At 37.0% G+C, this 18,278-nt stretch overlaps 2 protein-coding genes across 7 annotated transcripts in view; both read left to right on the top strand.

Annotated features, from left to right (window-relative positions):
- Positions 1-5,938, top strand: tlcd5a (TLC domain containing 5a). Of its 2 annotated transcripts, none has more exons than XM_051678909.1 (3): positions 1-242; positions 3,904-4,114; positions 4,731-5,938. In XM_051678909.1, exons 2-3 carry the CDS (start codon positions 3,919-3,921, stop codon positions 5,261-5,263), a joined length of 729 nt encoding a protein of 242 aa, XP_051534869.1. In that variant the 5' UTR covers positions 1-242; positions 3,904-3,918; the 3' UTR covers positions 5,264-5,938. The 2 variants fall into 2 exon arrangements, with proteins under 2 accessions (XP_051534869.1, XP_051534871.1); XM_051678911.1 differs by lacking the exon at positions 1-242 and adding an exon at positions 3,472-3,819.
- Positions 5,939-9,971: 4,033 nt separating this feature from the next.
- The window catches only part of arhgef12a (Rho guanine nucleotide exchange factor (GEF) 12a), a 93,664-nt gene continuing 85,357 nt past the window's right edge, over positions 9,972-18,278 (top strand). For 2 of the 5 annotated variants that reach the window (XM_051678832.1, XM_051678833.1), the window contains exons 1-2: positions 10,005-10,595; positions 11,084-11,241. In XM_051678832.1, coding sequence (XP_051534792.1) covers positions 11,210-11,241 — 32 coding nt within the window. In that variant the 5' untranslated portion in view covers positions 10,005-10,595; positions 11,084-11,209. Of the gene's footprint in view, positions 10,596-11,083; positions 11,242-18,278 lie in introns of all 5 variants that reach the window. The other 3 variants (XM_051678829.1, XM_051678830.1, XM_051678828.1) reach the window with 3 other exon arrangements.

The following is an 18,278-nucleotide window of genomic DNA, read 5'->3' as shown; positions in this document are numbered from 1 at the left end:
AGCAACTGAAGGACTGAGCGAGCAGCTGAAATGTGGCTTTTGTTTGTGTGGTGATTTGCGTACCATCTCCAAGACGATGCCGGAGCTGAACACTGAGATCCCTCAAGGCCTCACGCTAGGTCCGCTGCTGGTCTTCTGTACATGATGCACATGATGAGATGCTGCTGAGCTGGAGTCACGGAGGACAAGAGCATCCATGCTGAGCACTGAATAACTGTTCGGCCTATGAACATGTTATTGAGGTGAATATTTCAACGGGGATGCTTTTATGTTTCGCGGATAGTAGATTTAGCCTGCTTGTGTTAATTTAATGAAGTGAGGTATTAAGCTGAGTCTAATCTTCAACAAGATTAGCTTAGGTCTGTATCCTGTTTATTCCATCTGTTTTATACTCTCTTTTCTTCTCCGTTTCTTTTATATGCGTTTCCCCAAAACAGCACTTAACATAAACGAGCCAGGATGCGCTTATGTCCTTAATTAAGTGCTACTTAAGAGAGTTGCTGTCAGTGCGAGGTTCTGAATTGTGACTGTATAGTGCTGCTCGTCAGTGTAACTTCATTATATTTGTGCGTAACTTTATAAACATTTGTAATTTACATCGCTGGAAATGTTTATACACCTTTATTTGATCATTCTCAAAATGTGGCCCCCTCTGAAATTCCATATATATATATATATATATATATATATATATACGGGAAAAATGTTTTAGGTTCTGTAACTGGAACATGTTTTCATAATTTTTCACCTTTTAGGTTTTTTGCAGTTCACTTACTGTACATAATCCTGTAGTGTGAGAAATTAAGTAGTCTCGCAATATACAATATATTTATTTGATCATAATATGCATATCTATATACTATTTATTAAAAACAGGCTTACATAAAAGAACAGGCTTTTGTGTTGATAAAGAATAAAAACAAATATACATTCTCAGTCCAATGTTATATAACAAAGAGAGATAAGCTACTATTCTTCTTTTACATGGTTTACTCCAAGTAATACTGGATTTAGAGGGTGACAAAGCAGCAGACCCAAAAGGGCAACTATGACAAATATATACCAGGGGACTACATATAAGGCACTTGAAGACCCGTAAATGCATGTGACTTCAAAACATTGAAATGTCTCAAAAACAGTAGAAAACAATCAGATGGTTTCCAGACTCACTAAGAGTTCACAGTATTACTGTTTTTACTGTATTTTGGATCAAATCAATGCAGGCTTGGTGAGCAGAAGAGACTTTTGAACAGTAGTTTACATTCAACAGAATAATTCTAGCATTATTTATCAATGTAGTATTTACTACCCTAAAAACAACTGGATGATTGATGTGACACTTTGTGATAATAATGTTTCTTCCAAAAGACTTGTTTAAATGCATGAAACTAGTTTATTAGATATTAAAAATATAAATTGTGACAAGGCAGGCTGTCAGTCTGTGTGTTATTGTTGGTGGGGATTTTTCAATGATTTCAGTGCAGTTACATTGTTACGTCAGTAGGTTATGAGTGAGTCAGTCAGGACTATTCAACCGTTTCAGTCAAAAAGGCTGCTTTATTCAGGAACAAACAATGCTATGGTTATCAGTATGTCAATCATTGCTATTTCAAGAGTGAATCCGACTTTGCAGTGTGTATATGGCCGTTGGTCCTCCTCTTAGCAGCATGAAAAACAAGTTTTATACAAATTCTGAATGGATTATATATAGCATAGAAAGCACACAACGAGCACTCCCTTTATAATCACTAAAAAGCTGTCACTCATCTTCATCACGATCTCTAGCACCTCCAAAATGAGTAAGACTAAATGTTTCCAATGTATGCAAGGAATACAAAAGCCCCGACATGGAGTGGATAGATACAGTAGATATATATATATAGAGAGAGAAAATTACCCCTCAAAAAAGTCAGTAAGAAGCTTTCTCTTCCCGAATGCGAGTGTAGATTTATTATTCTCCATTTTTTAGCTAAAGTTAGCTTCACCGGAGCGGCGCCAAGCAAGCAGTCATGTCAACGATGTCATGCGCTTAGCGGTCTTTAGATGTGGGACGGGGCGTTTACATTTTTAAGAGACATGACAACTAGCCTATAAACAAACTTAAGATAAATTATTGTAAATAATTAATTCATGAAATGTACCATATCCACTGCATGAATTTAATCAGATTTGTCTTTATTATTTTTTACTAAAATATAAGTATCTTGGGGACCCCCTAAGTCTATTTTTTTACTTCTTATGGGGGGTCCCTAATGCATATGGGGGTCCTGGATCCCCCCAGCCCCCCCTCAATTCGAGCACTGGCTGTAACGTTACGCGAACCGCAACCGAAATCGCGATACAAACATCCACGATCCCATGTCGCGGTTCGAGTAGACCGGACCGGGACACACGCCCCTCTCCAACCCAAGCAGCCTGCCATCAGTTACAGATGCAGCCCCTTGTGCTCTTTACACACACTACAATAAAATTAGGGTGACCATACGTCCTCTTTTTCCCGGACATGTCCTCTTTTTCGGAACTTAAAAAAGCATCCGGCCGGGATTTCTAAATTTGCGAAAATGTCCAGGATTCGGCTTTAGTTGCATTATGATGTGCATCTGGTCTGATACTTCATTGTGTGCGCGCATATTTGCATTGCTTTAACCCCTCTTTGTAAGTCCCGCATTCTCGCACACCAATTGGTCGATTATAAGAGGCTTGCAGCAACTATTGGCCAAATTCCTGCCTGTCAATCTCTCCGCGAACGTGTGAAGCGCTGTTGTGTTCGGCATCAAACAGTTGCTTGACCGTAGCAGCAAATGACAGCTGAGTGGAAACAATGCCCAAACGAAAGTGCAAATTTACAGAAGATCTGCACAAAAAATTCCCATGCTTTCGTCCATGTCGAGATCCGTGGGAAGCAGAATGTATGACATGTAAAACTGGCATTTATGTGTTAGTTGCTAATAAAGGTGCAAGTGATTTAGAAGCACACATTAGATCTGCGAAGCATAAAGGGTCAGCAAAAGGTGAAAGTTCATCAGGTAAATTAACGGACTACTTTTTGCGACCAGGTAAAATTGTTATCACATTGCTTCATTTTCCATGGCCATTCAAAATAATAGTAATAGTAAATGAAGGTACACTCATGGCACTCAAATATTTAATTTTAGTACATGGACATTCAAAATAATGTCGGAAATTTTATTTATTTATATATATTTATGTTATGCTAATTGAGTGTCTTTTTCACTGTATTAAATTTTGCATTCATAGTAACACTGTTTTGAACCCTATTATTCCACCACCTCGCCCCAATCCCCCCCCCTTCCCCAAAAAATAAATAAAAATCATATCAAGGTATGTACCGAACTGTGGCTCGTTACAGCCCTAATAATTATACTAGAATTAGAAAAAAAGAAGTCTTATTTGTTGTTCATTTAGGACACTGATGTAACTACTTAAAATTACATTTGAAAATGACTTAATTTTATGAATTATTCCTGCTTCACTCTTTCACAATACCATATCAGTATCCTGAGGATTGATAAAATAGCCTAATATTGACATGGTTAGTTCAAATGGTCCATGCGTGAGGGTGACAATATTTGTTTGCATTTAGGAATAAGAGCTGTGGATAAGGTTGCCACAGTAACTTTTGGTCTAGTTTTGACACACCCTGACTCTAATATTTCTCAACTGTTAATGTGAAATCCAGTGCTACCCCTCCAGACACACTTGAGTGGTTTTAGTGGTTATTCTACAACAGAATCAAAGGAAAGCAATTTTAGTTCTTGCAAAAGTAAAATTTTGATACACAGTTACTCAAGCATTGTGGTGAGTACTCTTATGTGTGACTGCTGTAGTATTTCTAAAATGGTGAAGTGTTATCTACATTGACACCTGATTGTGTTTTATTAGGTTTACAGAATAAAGATGTCACCGTTGGTGTTGGCAGTCGGAGCGTGCTTAGCTGGGTGGGTCGCTCTGTATGCTTTGCTGTGTTACACTAATGGCTCTTGTAGCTATGAATGGAACTGTCGTCTAGTTACACTATTCCATGGCATCCTTGCAGTCTGTATAACTGCTTACATTGGATACATAGATGGACCATGGCCTTTCACCTACCCAGGCAAGAGTTTTAAAAAATGAATATGCTAAGTGAATAACATGTATATGTAACCATTTGCATGTTAAAGAGTTCAAAAATTAAAACTCCTGTCCTCATTTCACCACCTTTATGTTGTTCCAAACCCGAATTACTTTCTTTCTTCTGTGGAACACAAAAGGATATGTTAGGCAGCATGATAACCTCTGTCACTACGTACTTTTATTGTAAGGGAAAAAAGGTGCAGTGAATGGTGAAAGTGAATGGTGACTTAAAAAGATTTTGTTCAAGTTTGGTCGGTTACAGTTTGATAAAAGTTTTTAGGATTTTGTACATCAACTAGAATGATATGCCATTTTAGTCAGAGTAAAATTAAAGAATATGACATGATGAAATATTGAATAAACTGAAAGGATATTTTCACCAAAAGACAAAGATTATGACTTAACTGTGTGAAAATGAACACTGATGGTGACTAGCATACTGCCTAACATGTTTTTTTTTGTGTTCCAAAGCAGAAAGTCATATGAGTTTGGAACAACATAAGGGTTAGGAAGTGATGACAGAATTTTCACTTTTGAGTGAACTATGCATTTAAAGTGTTTTTGTTCACTTTTTACTGTATGTACATCATTTGCAGGTACAAAGAACACCCCTCTGCAGATCACTGCCATGGTGGTCAGTCTGGGCTACTTCATCTTTGACATGGCCTGGTGTGTGTACTTCCGTACAGAAGGCCTGGTGATGCTTGCCCATCACACCATGAGCATCTTGGGTATAATGCTAACACTGTGGCTGGGTGAGTCGGGTATTGAGTCCTGCGCAGTGCTGTTTGGCAGTGAGATCACTAACCCCCTCCTCCAGACTCGTTGGTTCTTGAAACACTCTGGCCGCTATGACAGCTTCCTTGGAGATGTGGTGGATGTTCTGTTTGTGCTGTTGTTTGTGTTCATGCGGATATTCGTTGGTGGCAGCATGCTGTACTGTGAGCTGATCTCTCCGAGACCCAAGTTCATCATTAAATGTGGTGGTGTGGCCATGTACGTCCTGTCTTGGGTGTTTATGGCTGACATTGCCCGTTTCGCATACCGCAAATCCCAGTCCAAATACCAGCTCTGGATGAATCAACAGAGAATGGCAGGTGTCAACAGGCAGGATGTGAAGAGAGACTGAAAGATCTCTTATATACAACGGAAGCGTTGGAATCAGAACATACCAGCTAATACAGTGCTACAGCTAATGTTTTGATGTTTACATATTTTTTTAAACAATATCAACCAATAAAAAGTTGATTTATGGTTGTTAAATTTATACTTTCAATATACACATGGGAAAACATCTGTGCCGTATTAAAGCCCTTAATAGTTTTCCATGTTTTATTATTTGCCATTATGATTAATTGAAGATTGACAAAAATCTTACAATCAAATCTAAAGCGATATATTTGTACTCATAAGGTATAAAGTGTTTAAACTGCTTAGTAATGGAAATATTTGATATTTTTGTAATCGGGTGTACTGCTTGTGATAAATGAATTGTTACTATTAATGTTGCTATTACATTCTTTTTCATTACATTTTAGTGTTAATGTGGAAAATTCAGAAATGACCAAGAAACACTACTAAATGTGTGTAAGATTGCTAATAATTTGTGTAAGATTAATGACTCGAATGGCAAAACAAATCCAGAGAGAAAAACAAAATATCTGTTCTGTACTCATTTTGAAATTGTTGAGTGAAGGCTTTTGGCGCCTATTTGCATCAGTTAATCCTCTGTCATGGTGATCTGACCACACCACTGGATGAAATCAATAAACAATGTCATCATTATTACAATAAATCAGTTCTTTTTCCATCATTAATGTATTTTAGGGTGTGTTGAAGTCCCTTTCCATATGTCAATAACTGCCAAATAGATTATGTCATGTCTTAATGTGTGAAAGTGTTAGTTTCTGACTGAAGGATTGTGTTTCCTCACTGTACACTACTATAACAAGTAGTGTAATATTAACCCCTTAAAGGGATGGTTCACACAAAATGTTTATTTTCTTATCATTTACACACCCTCATGCCATCCCAGATGTGTATGACTTTCTTTCTTCTGCTGAACACAAATTAAGATTTTTAAAAGAATATTTCAGCTCTGTTGGTCCTCACAATGCAAATGAATAGTGGCCAGAACTTTGAAGGTCCAAAAGAGATATAAAGGCAGCATAAAATAATCCATACGACTCCAGTGGTTAAATCCATATCTTCAGAAGTGATATGATAGATGTGGGTGAGAAACAGATCAATATTTAAGTCCTTTCTTTCCCCCTGAAAATCTATACTTTCACATTCTGGTGTGGAAGTGATTTTCACATTCAGATACCAACTGGTTGTGGCTGGTAAAAAGTGGAGATTTATAGTAAAAAAGGACTTAAACTTAAATATTAATCTGTTTCTCACCTACACCTATCATATCACTTCTGAAGATATGGATTTAACCACTGGAATCTTATGAATTACTTTAATGCTGCCTTTATGTGCTTTTTGGACCTTCTGAGTTCTGGCCACCATTCGCCTGCATTGTGAGGACCTACAGAGCTGAAATATTCTTCTAAAAATCTTAACTTGTGTTCAGAAGGAGAAAGAAAGTCATACACATCTGGGATGGCATGAGGGTAAGTAAATGATCAGAGTTTATATATATATATATATATATATATATATATATATATATATATATATATATATAATTTGGGGTGAACTATTGCTTTAAATGTATGGGTATTTCACCAAACATTATAACGTGCTCGGGTCTTTAGAGAACCGTCACGTATATCTATCACAAATGGATCTATAAAATGCCCAGATAGTGTAAACTTTTCTAAGTATTTTCAAGACAATTAGAAAATACATAACATATCTAAAATATATACTCTCATACATATTTTGATGTTTTATTTTTCATATATCAAAGAGATCTAGAACAGAATTCATTATTTTCACACACACACAGGAATATATACACTCACCGGCTACTTCATTAGGTACACCTGTACATCTACTTATTACATCTATGTGTTTATCTAATTGGCCAATTGTGTGGCAGCAGTGTAATGCATAAAATCATGCAGATATGGGTCAGGAGCTTCAGTTAATGTTCACATCAACCATCAGAATGGGAAAAAAATATGTGATCTCAGTGATTTAGACCATGGCATGATTGTTGGTGCCAGATGGGCTGGTTTGAGTATTTCTGTAACTGCTGATCTCCTGGGATTTTCACACACAACAGTCTCTAGAGTGTAAAGACAATGGTGTGAATATATATATATATATATATATTGTCATTTTATTTGTCATATATCAAAGAGATTATGCAACAAATTGGGGCAACTCTAGAACAGAATTCATTATTTTCACACACACACACACAAAGTGACACAATGACACTTTTGGTACTTGAGAAAGTATAATATATAAATATCATTATTTTATTTTTTTGCAATTTTGCCATTTTTTGTGTTACACTATTTATAAGAGAAAGGTTGAAATTAGGTCCCGGGTCACTAAAGACCTGATTTATGCGTTTAAGGATTAATAAATTAATAATACTTCTATTTTACTACTAATACTACTATTAAATAATAATAATTACAATTATTACTATTTTTATTATATTTAATAATTACTGAAAATAAAATCGGACTTGTTGTCCAGCACATCCCATAGATGCACAATCAGATTGAGATCTGGGGAATTTGGAGGCCAAGTCAACACCATGAACTCTTTGTCATGGTCTTCAAACCATTCCTGATCAATTTTTGTAGTGTGGCAGGTCGCATTATCCTGCTGAAAGAGGCCACTACCATCAGGGAATACCGATGCCATGAAGGGGTGTATGTGGTCTGCAACAATCTTTAGGGAGGTGGTACGTGTCAAAGTAACATCCACATGAATGCCAGGACCAAAGCTTTCCCAGCATAACATTACCTAGAGCATCACACTGCCTCCGCCGGCCTGCCTTCTTCCCATAGTGCATCCTGCTGCCGTCTCTTCCCCAGGTAAATGACACACATGCACCTGGCCATCCACATGATCTAAAAGAAAACATGATTCATCAGATAAGGCCACCTTCTTTTACTGCTCCTTGGTCCAGTTCTGACGCTCACTTGCCCATTGTAGGCGCTTTTGGCGGTGGACAGGGGTCAGCATGGGCATTGTGACCGGTCTGCAGCTACGCAGCCCAATACGCAGCAAGCTGTGATGCACTGTGTGTTCTGACCCCTTTCTGTCATGAACAGCATTAAGTTTATCAGCAATTTGTGCTTCAGTAGCTCTTCTGTTGGATCGGACCAGACGGGCTAGCCTTCGCCCCTCACGTGCATCATTGAGCCTTGGCCCATGACCCTGTCGCCGGTTCATCGGTTGTCCTTCCTTGGACCACTTTTGGTAGGTACTAACCACTGCATACTGGGAACACCCCACAATACTTGTCATTTTGGAGATGCTCTGACACAGTCGTCTAGCTATCCCAATTTGGCCCTTGTCAAAGTCGCTCAGATCCTTATGCTTGCCCATTTTTCCTGCTTCCAACACATGAAATTCAAGAATTGACTGTTCACATGCTGCCTAATATATCCCACCCCTTGACAAGTGCCATTGTAATGAGATAATAAATGTTATTCACTTCACCTGTCAGTGGTTTTAATGCGGTAGCTGATCAGTGTGTGTGTGTGTGTGTGTGTGTGTGTGTATATATATATATATATCAGTGTATATACTGTATATTGCAAATACTGTATTTCAAATATAAATCAAACAAGGCACCAAAACATTACGACAAACATTTCAACTAAGCTGAGCAGACATCAATGCTAAAGAAAAATATATACATACAAATGTAAATAGATTTATTATTTACTATATTATGATTTATATACTATAGAATTATTATTATTATTATTATTATTATTAATATTATTATTATTTATAAACAAAAGTTAGGTCATTCCAATGCTTTCTAATGAACTAAACAGTTTAGTGCCATTCTAAAAAAAAAAAAAAAAAAAAAAATGTACTTCACTCAATAAATAAATAAATAAATAAATAGCTGTGTGTATCGAGAATTTAGCCAATATAGTTATGCAATTCATAATATACTCCTTGTCTTTGTTTCCCATGATAATTCCAAATGTGTTTACATTCTAGTACAAGCATCTCCATATAAATCTTAATCCACTCCAAAACATTCTTTATAAAAACCGGAATATTTGGACAGCAAAATGCAACAGATGTGAGAGGTCCAACAAGTAAAACGTTATAAACGAGTTGCAATTTTTTAAACGTCCACGATGAGGCAAACGAACATAACGGTTAAACAATTTCGTACTCATTAGCTTGAAATTTATTTCATTCAGAGATTCTCACATAAAATAAATAAATAAACTATAACAATATCTCGAAAGCAACAATACTAAATGTATCTCTTATCCAAATTACTATGGTTGCACAATGTTTTTGACAGTATATACATTCAAACTGTCAAAAATATATAAAAACTTAATTTAAGACAGAGAACAAAATATAAACTGCATCCCAATCCAAATAAACTGCTGTTCAAGAAATAAAACAATGTTCACACATTAACAAGCTGTTTTAAAACCAACTGCACTGCAACATTTAGCCTAACTACCATCACACACACGCTTAATCATCCCCCTGATATTTTATATCCCGTTCTGGAAACACTGCTCTGTGCCCTCAGTGAATCTTAACAACTTTAAACTAAAACATGGGTAGTGGCTCAAAACCTAGTGAGCTCCCCACCTAGTCAGCATTTCTGAGTACGTCACGAGTCAGCCCAGTTGAGCAGTTGAGTGCGCGCGTGTGAGTTCAACTAACTCGGAAATGCAAGTCTAGGTAGGCAGTTCACTAGGTTTTGAAACACAGTCCCAATGTAGACGCGGCAGAGGTCCGGTACATCTCAACTTTCCCCAGTTTCATGGACCGGAACGTACAACGTCCACACTGGTTTTTGACGTACGTGGACCCTTATTTTCATAGTAACTCGTCGTTTTCTGTCCGCAAAAAGGCTTATGGATGACCTACGCTAACTTTATTGCGTGTTTTTGATTATTTTGACGGTAAAAGTGATTTTGTCGCGGCTCCATGGAAACTCTCCGCAGGGTGACACGTGTATGAGTGCATGAATTTCACCCCGCCTGGATTACTGTGCGACTGGCGTGGATGCGCGCTGTTGTTTATTATTGTTGCGGAAATATCGCGTCTCATCTTTTGAGTGGACGATAGGCTGCAGTTAGCTTTAGCATAGCAAAGGCCTTGCCTGCAGTCCGGATTGAGTCCTCACACTGCTGCTGTGTTGGCCGCGGACATACACGCACACCTTCAATATTAGGGAGTCACAAAAATGTTTTAATTTTAAAAGGAGTGTAACTTTGACGAGGGAGTTGTTGTCGGAAGTGCTTGGCATCATATGAGAGCTGCCGCTGGAGATGACGGTAAATCTGAAGCTGCACGATAACTCTCACAATGTTTTCATATATTTTCCGTTATCTTGAGAGTTAACTTTTGACTTGTTCTTTAACTACTAAACATTACTCAGTTTAATTCAACAAGACAGTTATGTGATTTTTATTAATGTAAATGCATAGTTTGCGAATATTAGTGTTCGGTTTGGTGTTTGTTTATTACTGACTGGTAGTAGATGTGTATTTATTGGTAAAAAGCACAAATGCTGTACGATCCAAATGTTCTTTGTGTTACTTCAATATATGTAGTCACACTGGCGTTTTTATTTCGGTAGCTGGTGCTGGAAAATATGTTGAATGCACTCTGTGTGTCTTACATTAAAGTCGTCCGTTTATGTAATTTTGGACACGTTTGAAAAGAACAGCCTCTTTTATGACTGTCTGGAAACATTGGGATTTCATTGCTGTTGCGAATAACTGAATGGAAACTTTACTAACATCATGTCTTTTGTGATTAGTAACCCTACAGATCAACACAACAGATGACTGGTGCAACAGCCCGATGCAGGAATTGATGCTTCTTCTCAAGCATCTGAAAATGACTATCGGATATAGGACGAATAAAAGCTAAAAACGGAAGCCCAATGAGCGACTCACGGTCCACAGTCACCGACAGGTATGAAATGTGTTCATTGTTTTGAAGACAAGCTTGTGGATAAAACTGGCTTTTGGTATGTTCCTACTATATGCTTAAGTAGAGACTTATCTAAGCCTAGCTATCTGTTTATTTATGAAATGTACTGTCAACCCCAATCAGCTTTTATTGGTTTTTAGTGTTGTATGTATTTGTGTGAGATGCAGTTGGTTTATGGCCATTAAAGGATTAGTTCACCCAAAAATGAAAATTCTCTCATTATATACTCACCCTCTGTATATCCCAGATTTATATGACTTTCTTTCTTCACCAGGAAACATTTGAAGAAAAATATCTCAGCTCAGTAGGTCTTTAAAATGCAAGTGAATGGAGATTTCTCTTTTGAAAGTCCAAAAATCACAGACAGGCAGCATAAACTTCATCCATACGACACCAGCTGTTAAATTAATGTATTCTAAAGCAACACAATCGCTTTTGGTGTGAAAATCATGAGGGTGAGTAAATAATGAGAGATTTTTCATTTTTGGGTGAACTATCCTTTAAGTCTGATTCTCAGCGGTCCGGTTCTTCAACAGCTTCCCAGTTTGAGAAATGCGTTTCCACTGGCCAGTTAATCTGTCTAGCACTTGTATGGCTATGTTAGTACCAAGTGCTTCTTTGCATTGTTGACACGATATTTTCTCAACAACAACAACAACAACAACAAAAAACCTTCAGACTTCAGATATTTTGCCCTGTTTTTTTGTCTGTTTGTGGTTTTTATGTGGATTTAGGTCATTGTTTGTAGTCCTCATCAGTGGTCGACTGATATGTTTTTTTTTTTGTTTTTTTTTTAATGGCCGATACAAATGCAGATGTACATAATACAATTTAACAGCAGCAAATCAGAACTACACAAAAGTTCTTAAGTGAAACAAACCCGTATATTTTACTATGTCCATTGACAAATCTATTGGTAGATTTTGGAACTGATACATGGGAACATTAACACTTGTGTTTATCGGCCAAGCGAACAATAATATTCACAAAATGGCCAAATATTGGCCTATTAATCGGCCTTGGCTGCATTTCCCAAAAGCATCGCAAGCTTAAATTGAGCGTAGAGACCACTGGCGCCAATGGTTTCTACGATCTACTGTACTTAGGCTTACGATGCTTTTGGGACAATCACTAGTCTTCATATGTTGTTTATGTTGTTCAGCTGTGCTGCCATCTTGGATTCTACCCTAAACAATCACATGCTGAGTAGATTTGCTTTTGCTTTGCGAAATACGGTCACACTGTTGCACAAAGCATATTAAGGCATTCTTATCTCAGATGTGACCCAAGGTGTTTCTACTTTGGTTTTAGAAGCCAAACACTATTGGCAAAATCTAAACTAAACTAAACTTTAGCTAAACTAAAACGTTTGCATTCTCAGTTCTCAACAAGGGCAATTCATCATCATTGTAACATTAATAGAGGGCCATTCCTTTGCATTTCACGTGACTAGGGCTGGGTAAAAATGTAGATTTTCCATTGATTTGCGATATTCATTTGAATGATCTGATATCGATCCTTAAAATCCCTATAATGATCTTTTACTCTGTGTGGCAACCCTCTAGAATGTGAGTAAACCACTTGCATAATCTATTAATGGTGTAACGGTACATGTATTCGTCCCGAACCGTCACGGTTCGGTGCATGCAGTCAGACGAGTCAATCACAGGCGATCCCCTCCAATCCGGAAGGGGGCGCGCGGGAATGCAACACTGTATGCTAACCGCCACAACAGGAAAAAGAGCAGAAGAAGAAGAGACCATCTATGCATCAACCCAAAACAAGAATGGCTTCTCCTAATGCACAAGTTTTATTTTTCATTATTCTATTTATTTTGTACTTTTATAACACGAGATGCTTTTTAGTTTTGTAGCTGATTGTGACCAAATACCTTTTGTTTTTTATCAACCTTACAAAAAAAAAATGGCCTATGCTAGAGTGCATTCTTTTTACTGCTTAGTGCTTAATACACTAAAAGAGGCTGTACTGTACCAACTACCTCAGGGGGGACTAAATGCCGCTAGGTGGAACAAACTGTAATTTGCACTACTGTCTGTTTAAAATAAATGAAAAGAAACCTAGCATTTGGGATTTGTTGCTTTTTCCTGTTGTACCGAACTCGTATCGAACCGTGACCCCAAAACTGAGGTACGTACTGAACCGTGACTTCTGTTTACCGTTACGCCCCTATAATCTATGCAACCAAATTTTTTTGCTATGTGTCTAAAAATGTCTGTGATTAGCCACCGGCTGGTAAATGTTCAGATTTCACTCGCCAGTGATTGAATAGTATGGTGGTGAAGAAGTTTAGCACAGAGACCCTTTCACTATGTGTTGAGAGTAGAAGTTTGGTTTGACTTGTTCTGTGTAATGTGTGTCCAAAGACGAGATCCACACAGGTAATTTGTCATTGAATAACACTCTTTCTGTTCTTTATGTCAGTTGTTGATCAAAAACGACAAAAAAGGAAACATTTAAATCTTATCACACATTGCATGGATGTGGTAAAGAAGCTGTGTGACTCTCGTTAATATGCGCTCAACCACAACACTTTTGTGTGATGCTTGCTGAACTGCTGCTATTCTTAAAGAGAAAGTAAAAATTTTTTCCCTTGTTCTACATATCAGTATAAATAGTCCTAAATTGTACAAATTATGCATGTAAACAATAAACATGTAACAAAAATATATGTATGTATGTATGTATATGTGTGCAATGAAATATATTCAATTTCAAGACTGCTGGGAGAGAATTTCTTTCATTTTTAAGCAAAACTGACTTAACTGAAATATACCCGGATGAATTGGAATCATACCAAGATCAGAATAAAATTGAATAGAATTGAATACAGGCCTACTCGTGACTGGCTCATGACATTGCTGAGCAAAGTAACATGTTATTCGATTATCGTTTTTTAGACCAGGGCACAAATTGAGTGAGAAGTTTTGTTTCACTTCATCGTACTGTCATTTGCAATTGATTGTATTCAGAGTTTTTCATAATATGTGATTAATGGAAACCAGAGGGCCTTGGGAAAGTTCAATAAAAGTATCAATAACCACTATTTGTTCAACATTCACACACTGTTAACTCTTGTTGGCTTTAAATGGACCATGTCAGTCAAAGAATTCAACCGAGTGTTTTCCGAGATCTCTAATGGTAGACTGGGCCATTCAAGCAGCTCTCACAGGTCTTTGCCACTGACGTCAGTGGGGAATAACAGACTGCTTGTCTGTCTGTTGAAGAGTCTGGCCATCTCTCTGATGACAGATGTGCTTTCAGGTATAGCAGGGATTGAAACATGAGAGGATTCGAAGGTAACTCGGAGGGAGAGGTTCACTTGCACTGTTTTGTTGTTCTACCTTTCATTCACTGATGTCCATCCAGCAGGGTAACAAAATCAAGATTAAACCATGCTTAGTTTGGGCCACCCAGGCCTAGTTTTAGATGATTGCTGTTGGCATGGTTTTCATCACATCTGTTATCACTGCAGGTGATGTGTTGTACGGTACAATGTATGTGGCTAATACAGCCTTTGTTACCTTAAGCCGTGCATTGTTCTCAAGGCAGAGGTGTTTTAATCCTGAGGTTATGACAGTTTAAAGTCATGTTGTCCCTTTGTGTTTAGACCTTATTCATTCTCACCCTTAAATTGAAAAATCACATCTAAGACATAACCAGATAGCCACAGCCGCAGGTTAGAAATATATCTAGTGTGAGCAGATTGGCTAACAGTTTGAGCAGATGGTTTCACAGAGAAATTATTCTCATATAGTGTTGAATAATGAAGCAACAGTTTGTCAGATTGTGCAGAACAGCAATGCACAGTTAGTTTTTCCCACACATTGAAGGAAGGTGCCTTAAATGTTTTTGCTCAATGGTCACTTGTTTGGCATTCGTTGGATTTACATAACGACTTGTGCTTTAACATCACAATAGGTAAAAACGAGATGTAGTTATGCATTGCCTAATATCGGATCCACTCATATTGTAAATTATCAATATTACATTTTTCTAGTACTTAATTGTTCTGTGTTATAAGTAAATGTTAGGCATTAATGACAGCTCAGTTTTACAGTTCTGTTTATTGAAATCTTAACAAGAATTATGATGTTGTAAAAACACAACATTCGTGTGTAACAAAATGAACTTTGTGTTCCTCTTTTACACTTTGAGTGTTTCTCAGTGAAGCATGTTTCCTGTTCATCTGTGATAAGCAGAGACCAGCCGAACAACCAAGGCACCACTTGAAACAGCATTGTTTCACGTATTATATTTTGACTGTGTATTTTATAGGGTTGCATCAATTCAAATGCAACCTAGTCTCATAGAATGAATGTTACTATTAGGTGTGTAATGGTTCGAATTTCTCACGGTTCAGTTTGTATCATGGTTTAAAGGTCACGGTTTTGGTATGTTTCAGTATTTGCTTTGTTAAAAAAAAAATAATAATAATAATTTTATTTATATATATATATATATATATATATATATATATATATATATATATATTACTGCCAAATCCAAAGAATAATCTATAACACTTCAACAGGTTTACCCTCAAATAACAATCATTGTTTTACAACAGTAACCATAGTTTAACCATGACATTTGTAGTAAAATCATAGTAACCACAATATAAACATGGTTACTGTCATGGTTACTATGTAGAAACTACAGTATTACTGTTATAAAACCTTGGTTAATTGTATCAAAACCATGATTTCTGCTCAGAAAACCATGGTGACAGTAGTCATGGTTACTACAATATTACTATAGTAAAACCATGGGTAATTTTTGTCAGGGTCCTTTAAAAAAATAAAAATAAATAATCTAATTACTAAATAAATATTTTAGCTTAATACCTGCACTAATACGCTACATGCATCAACATAAAGTGCACTTCAAACTCATCTCAACATATTCAATATTCAGAAGCTGCACATCACTATAGAAGGAATAACCTTGCTATTAGAATGCATACGAGAAGGGATGTTGTGATAATGCTGCTTGAGTATTTTAATCATACATGTAAATCCCACATGAACACCCCAAGCTCTTTAGTTATTGTTTCATGTCTGTCCGAATTAGCACTGACTGCCTGCTTGAAAAAGGGAGCGTGTGCAGTTTCGGCTCACCTGTGGCTCTTTCCCTGGGTAATGTCGGCGTAAATGATTAATCATGTATCAATGTATTACTATAACGGCATTTTAATGCCATTAATCAAACGCATTATTGACACTCGTGACAGATTACAGCCGCGTGAGGAAACAGGAAAAACTTGCGTGCGCGTTTTAAATAAACCCTCACGCGCATTATTGACATATATTACCAGTATACAGCACTCGTGTCAAACGATGTCTGCAAACAGTGCCTGTTTTGTAAACGTCTTCTTACCATCGCTGTTGTAATTGACTGCAAAAAGAAAATGTTTCCAGAAAGGAGAAATGTAAGGGGCTTCTCTTTCGGTTTTTCATTTTCACCACTTGCCATTTTCAACTACACACAACGCCTGCAGAACAGTGATGTCATCAAGTTGACCCACGTGAAACACAGGTGGAGCATATCCATTTACAGATCCATTCAGGTGCATTAGCGGAGGTTGCAGCTGTGCCTGTCTGTTTGACGCTTTTTCTCGACCAAAACTTGTGCTCCAGATGCGTCATTAAACGTGAGGTCAACCGACCATGGTGCCAATGCTTCCCGAACTGTGGGTGGCGAACCATACGGTTCCGTTTTTTACAGAGAACTGTTACACCCCTAGTTACTATAACAACATTTTTGCAAATTTACTTTTAGTGCCGCACTCTGTGTTTCTTCATAGTTTCCTGGTGAAATTAACACTAGAGGCACTATAACAACTGCGTTTTATTCACTTTTACACAAGTCGTGACAAAAATGGCTGATTATGATTTTATAAACACTTATTTTTTTTGCACTGTTACTCACATTGCTATGTTATGATATCAAAACACTTTTACTATACTGCATCATTTGAAAAAGATACATTTTTACACTTGTATTACAAACTCTCCTGCATTTACACTCTAATTTCAGTGTGATCAGCTTCCACGGTATCTCATCTGATAGTGCTGGATTTCCAACCCAGCAGACCGCATTTCGAGCCCAGCCAAACAAGCTGACACGTGAGACGAAAGTGTCATAGAAGCTTAACAAATTTATGTGGTCACAGTAGAAAATGTGCTTTTCATTTTGTTTTTGGTTAGATTTAGGTGTTGGTTAAGGGTAATGATGTCTGTTTTGTGTCTGCCTCACCTTATATGTTAGAATACTGGTTAGGTTTAAAGTTTTAGTTTAGCGAGGTATGTTTTACTCATTAAAACCTCCGTCTTATATTCACCTCGTCTGATTATGACACCATTTCAAATGCTCTTCAATCAATAAAAAAATATATATATTTATATATATATTGCATTAAGGAACTAAAGCTTATTTTTAATACAGAAAGACTAAATGATTTTGTATTGTGACGTTATTTTCATGACAATTAAGCTGAATTGTGTAACTTTTTTGGTATTAAGTTACTTTCTCCTGTCACATATTAATTTGCAGAGACAACTAAGTAAGCCATTCGTAGATTAATTTTCTCAAACATTAAACACTGTCTGTCTGGCGCTATAAAGACACTTCTCTTTGTTTTAAGCAGCCTGTCCAGCCTGACACAACAACATTAACTCAACTAAAGGAGTGAGTTGGGGGTGGGAAAATCTATTTAATCGATCAACAGCAGACGTGAGGGCTTATTTGGGAAGCAAAAACCTATCGGCACACAAATTTTTACCAGTTTCATTACATGTACTGTAAACACCTTCACTGGCTTATCCAATGTCCGCAAGTGTTCTACGCATGCCTGTATATGTTTTGAAACGTACATTACGTTTTCAAAAGCAAAAATAACCTGATGATTTCAAATATCTTGTAAAGGATTTTATTTTTTACATTTAAAAAAAAAAAAGAAAATAGTTATCAGCTTATTGCTGTGCATGTAAATGCTCCAC

This window comes from Myxocyprinus asiaticus, chromosome 39 (genome assembly GCF_019703515.2).
Source record: "Myxocyprinus asiaticus isolate MX2 ecotype Aquarium Trade chromosome 39, UBuf_Myxa_2, whole genome shotgun sequence".
NCBI classification, from domain to species: domain Eukaryota; kingdom Metazoa; phylum Chordata; class Actinopteri; order Cypriniformes; family Catostomidae; genus Myxocyprinus; species Myxocyprinus asiaticus.
This window is presented reverse-complemented; position numbering and strand designations above follow the sequence as displayed.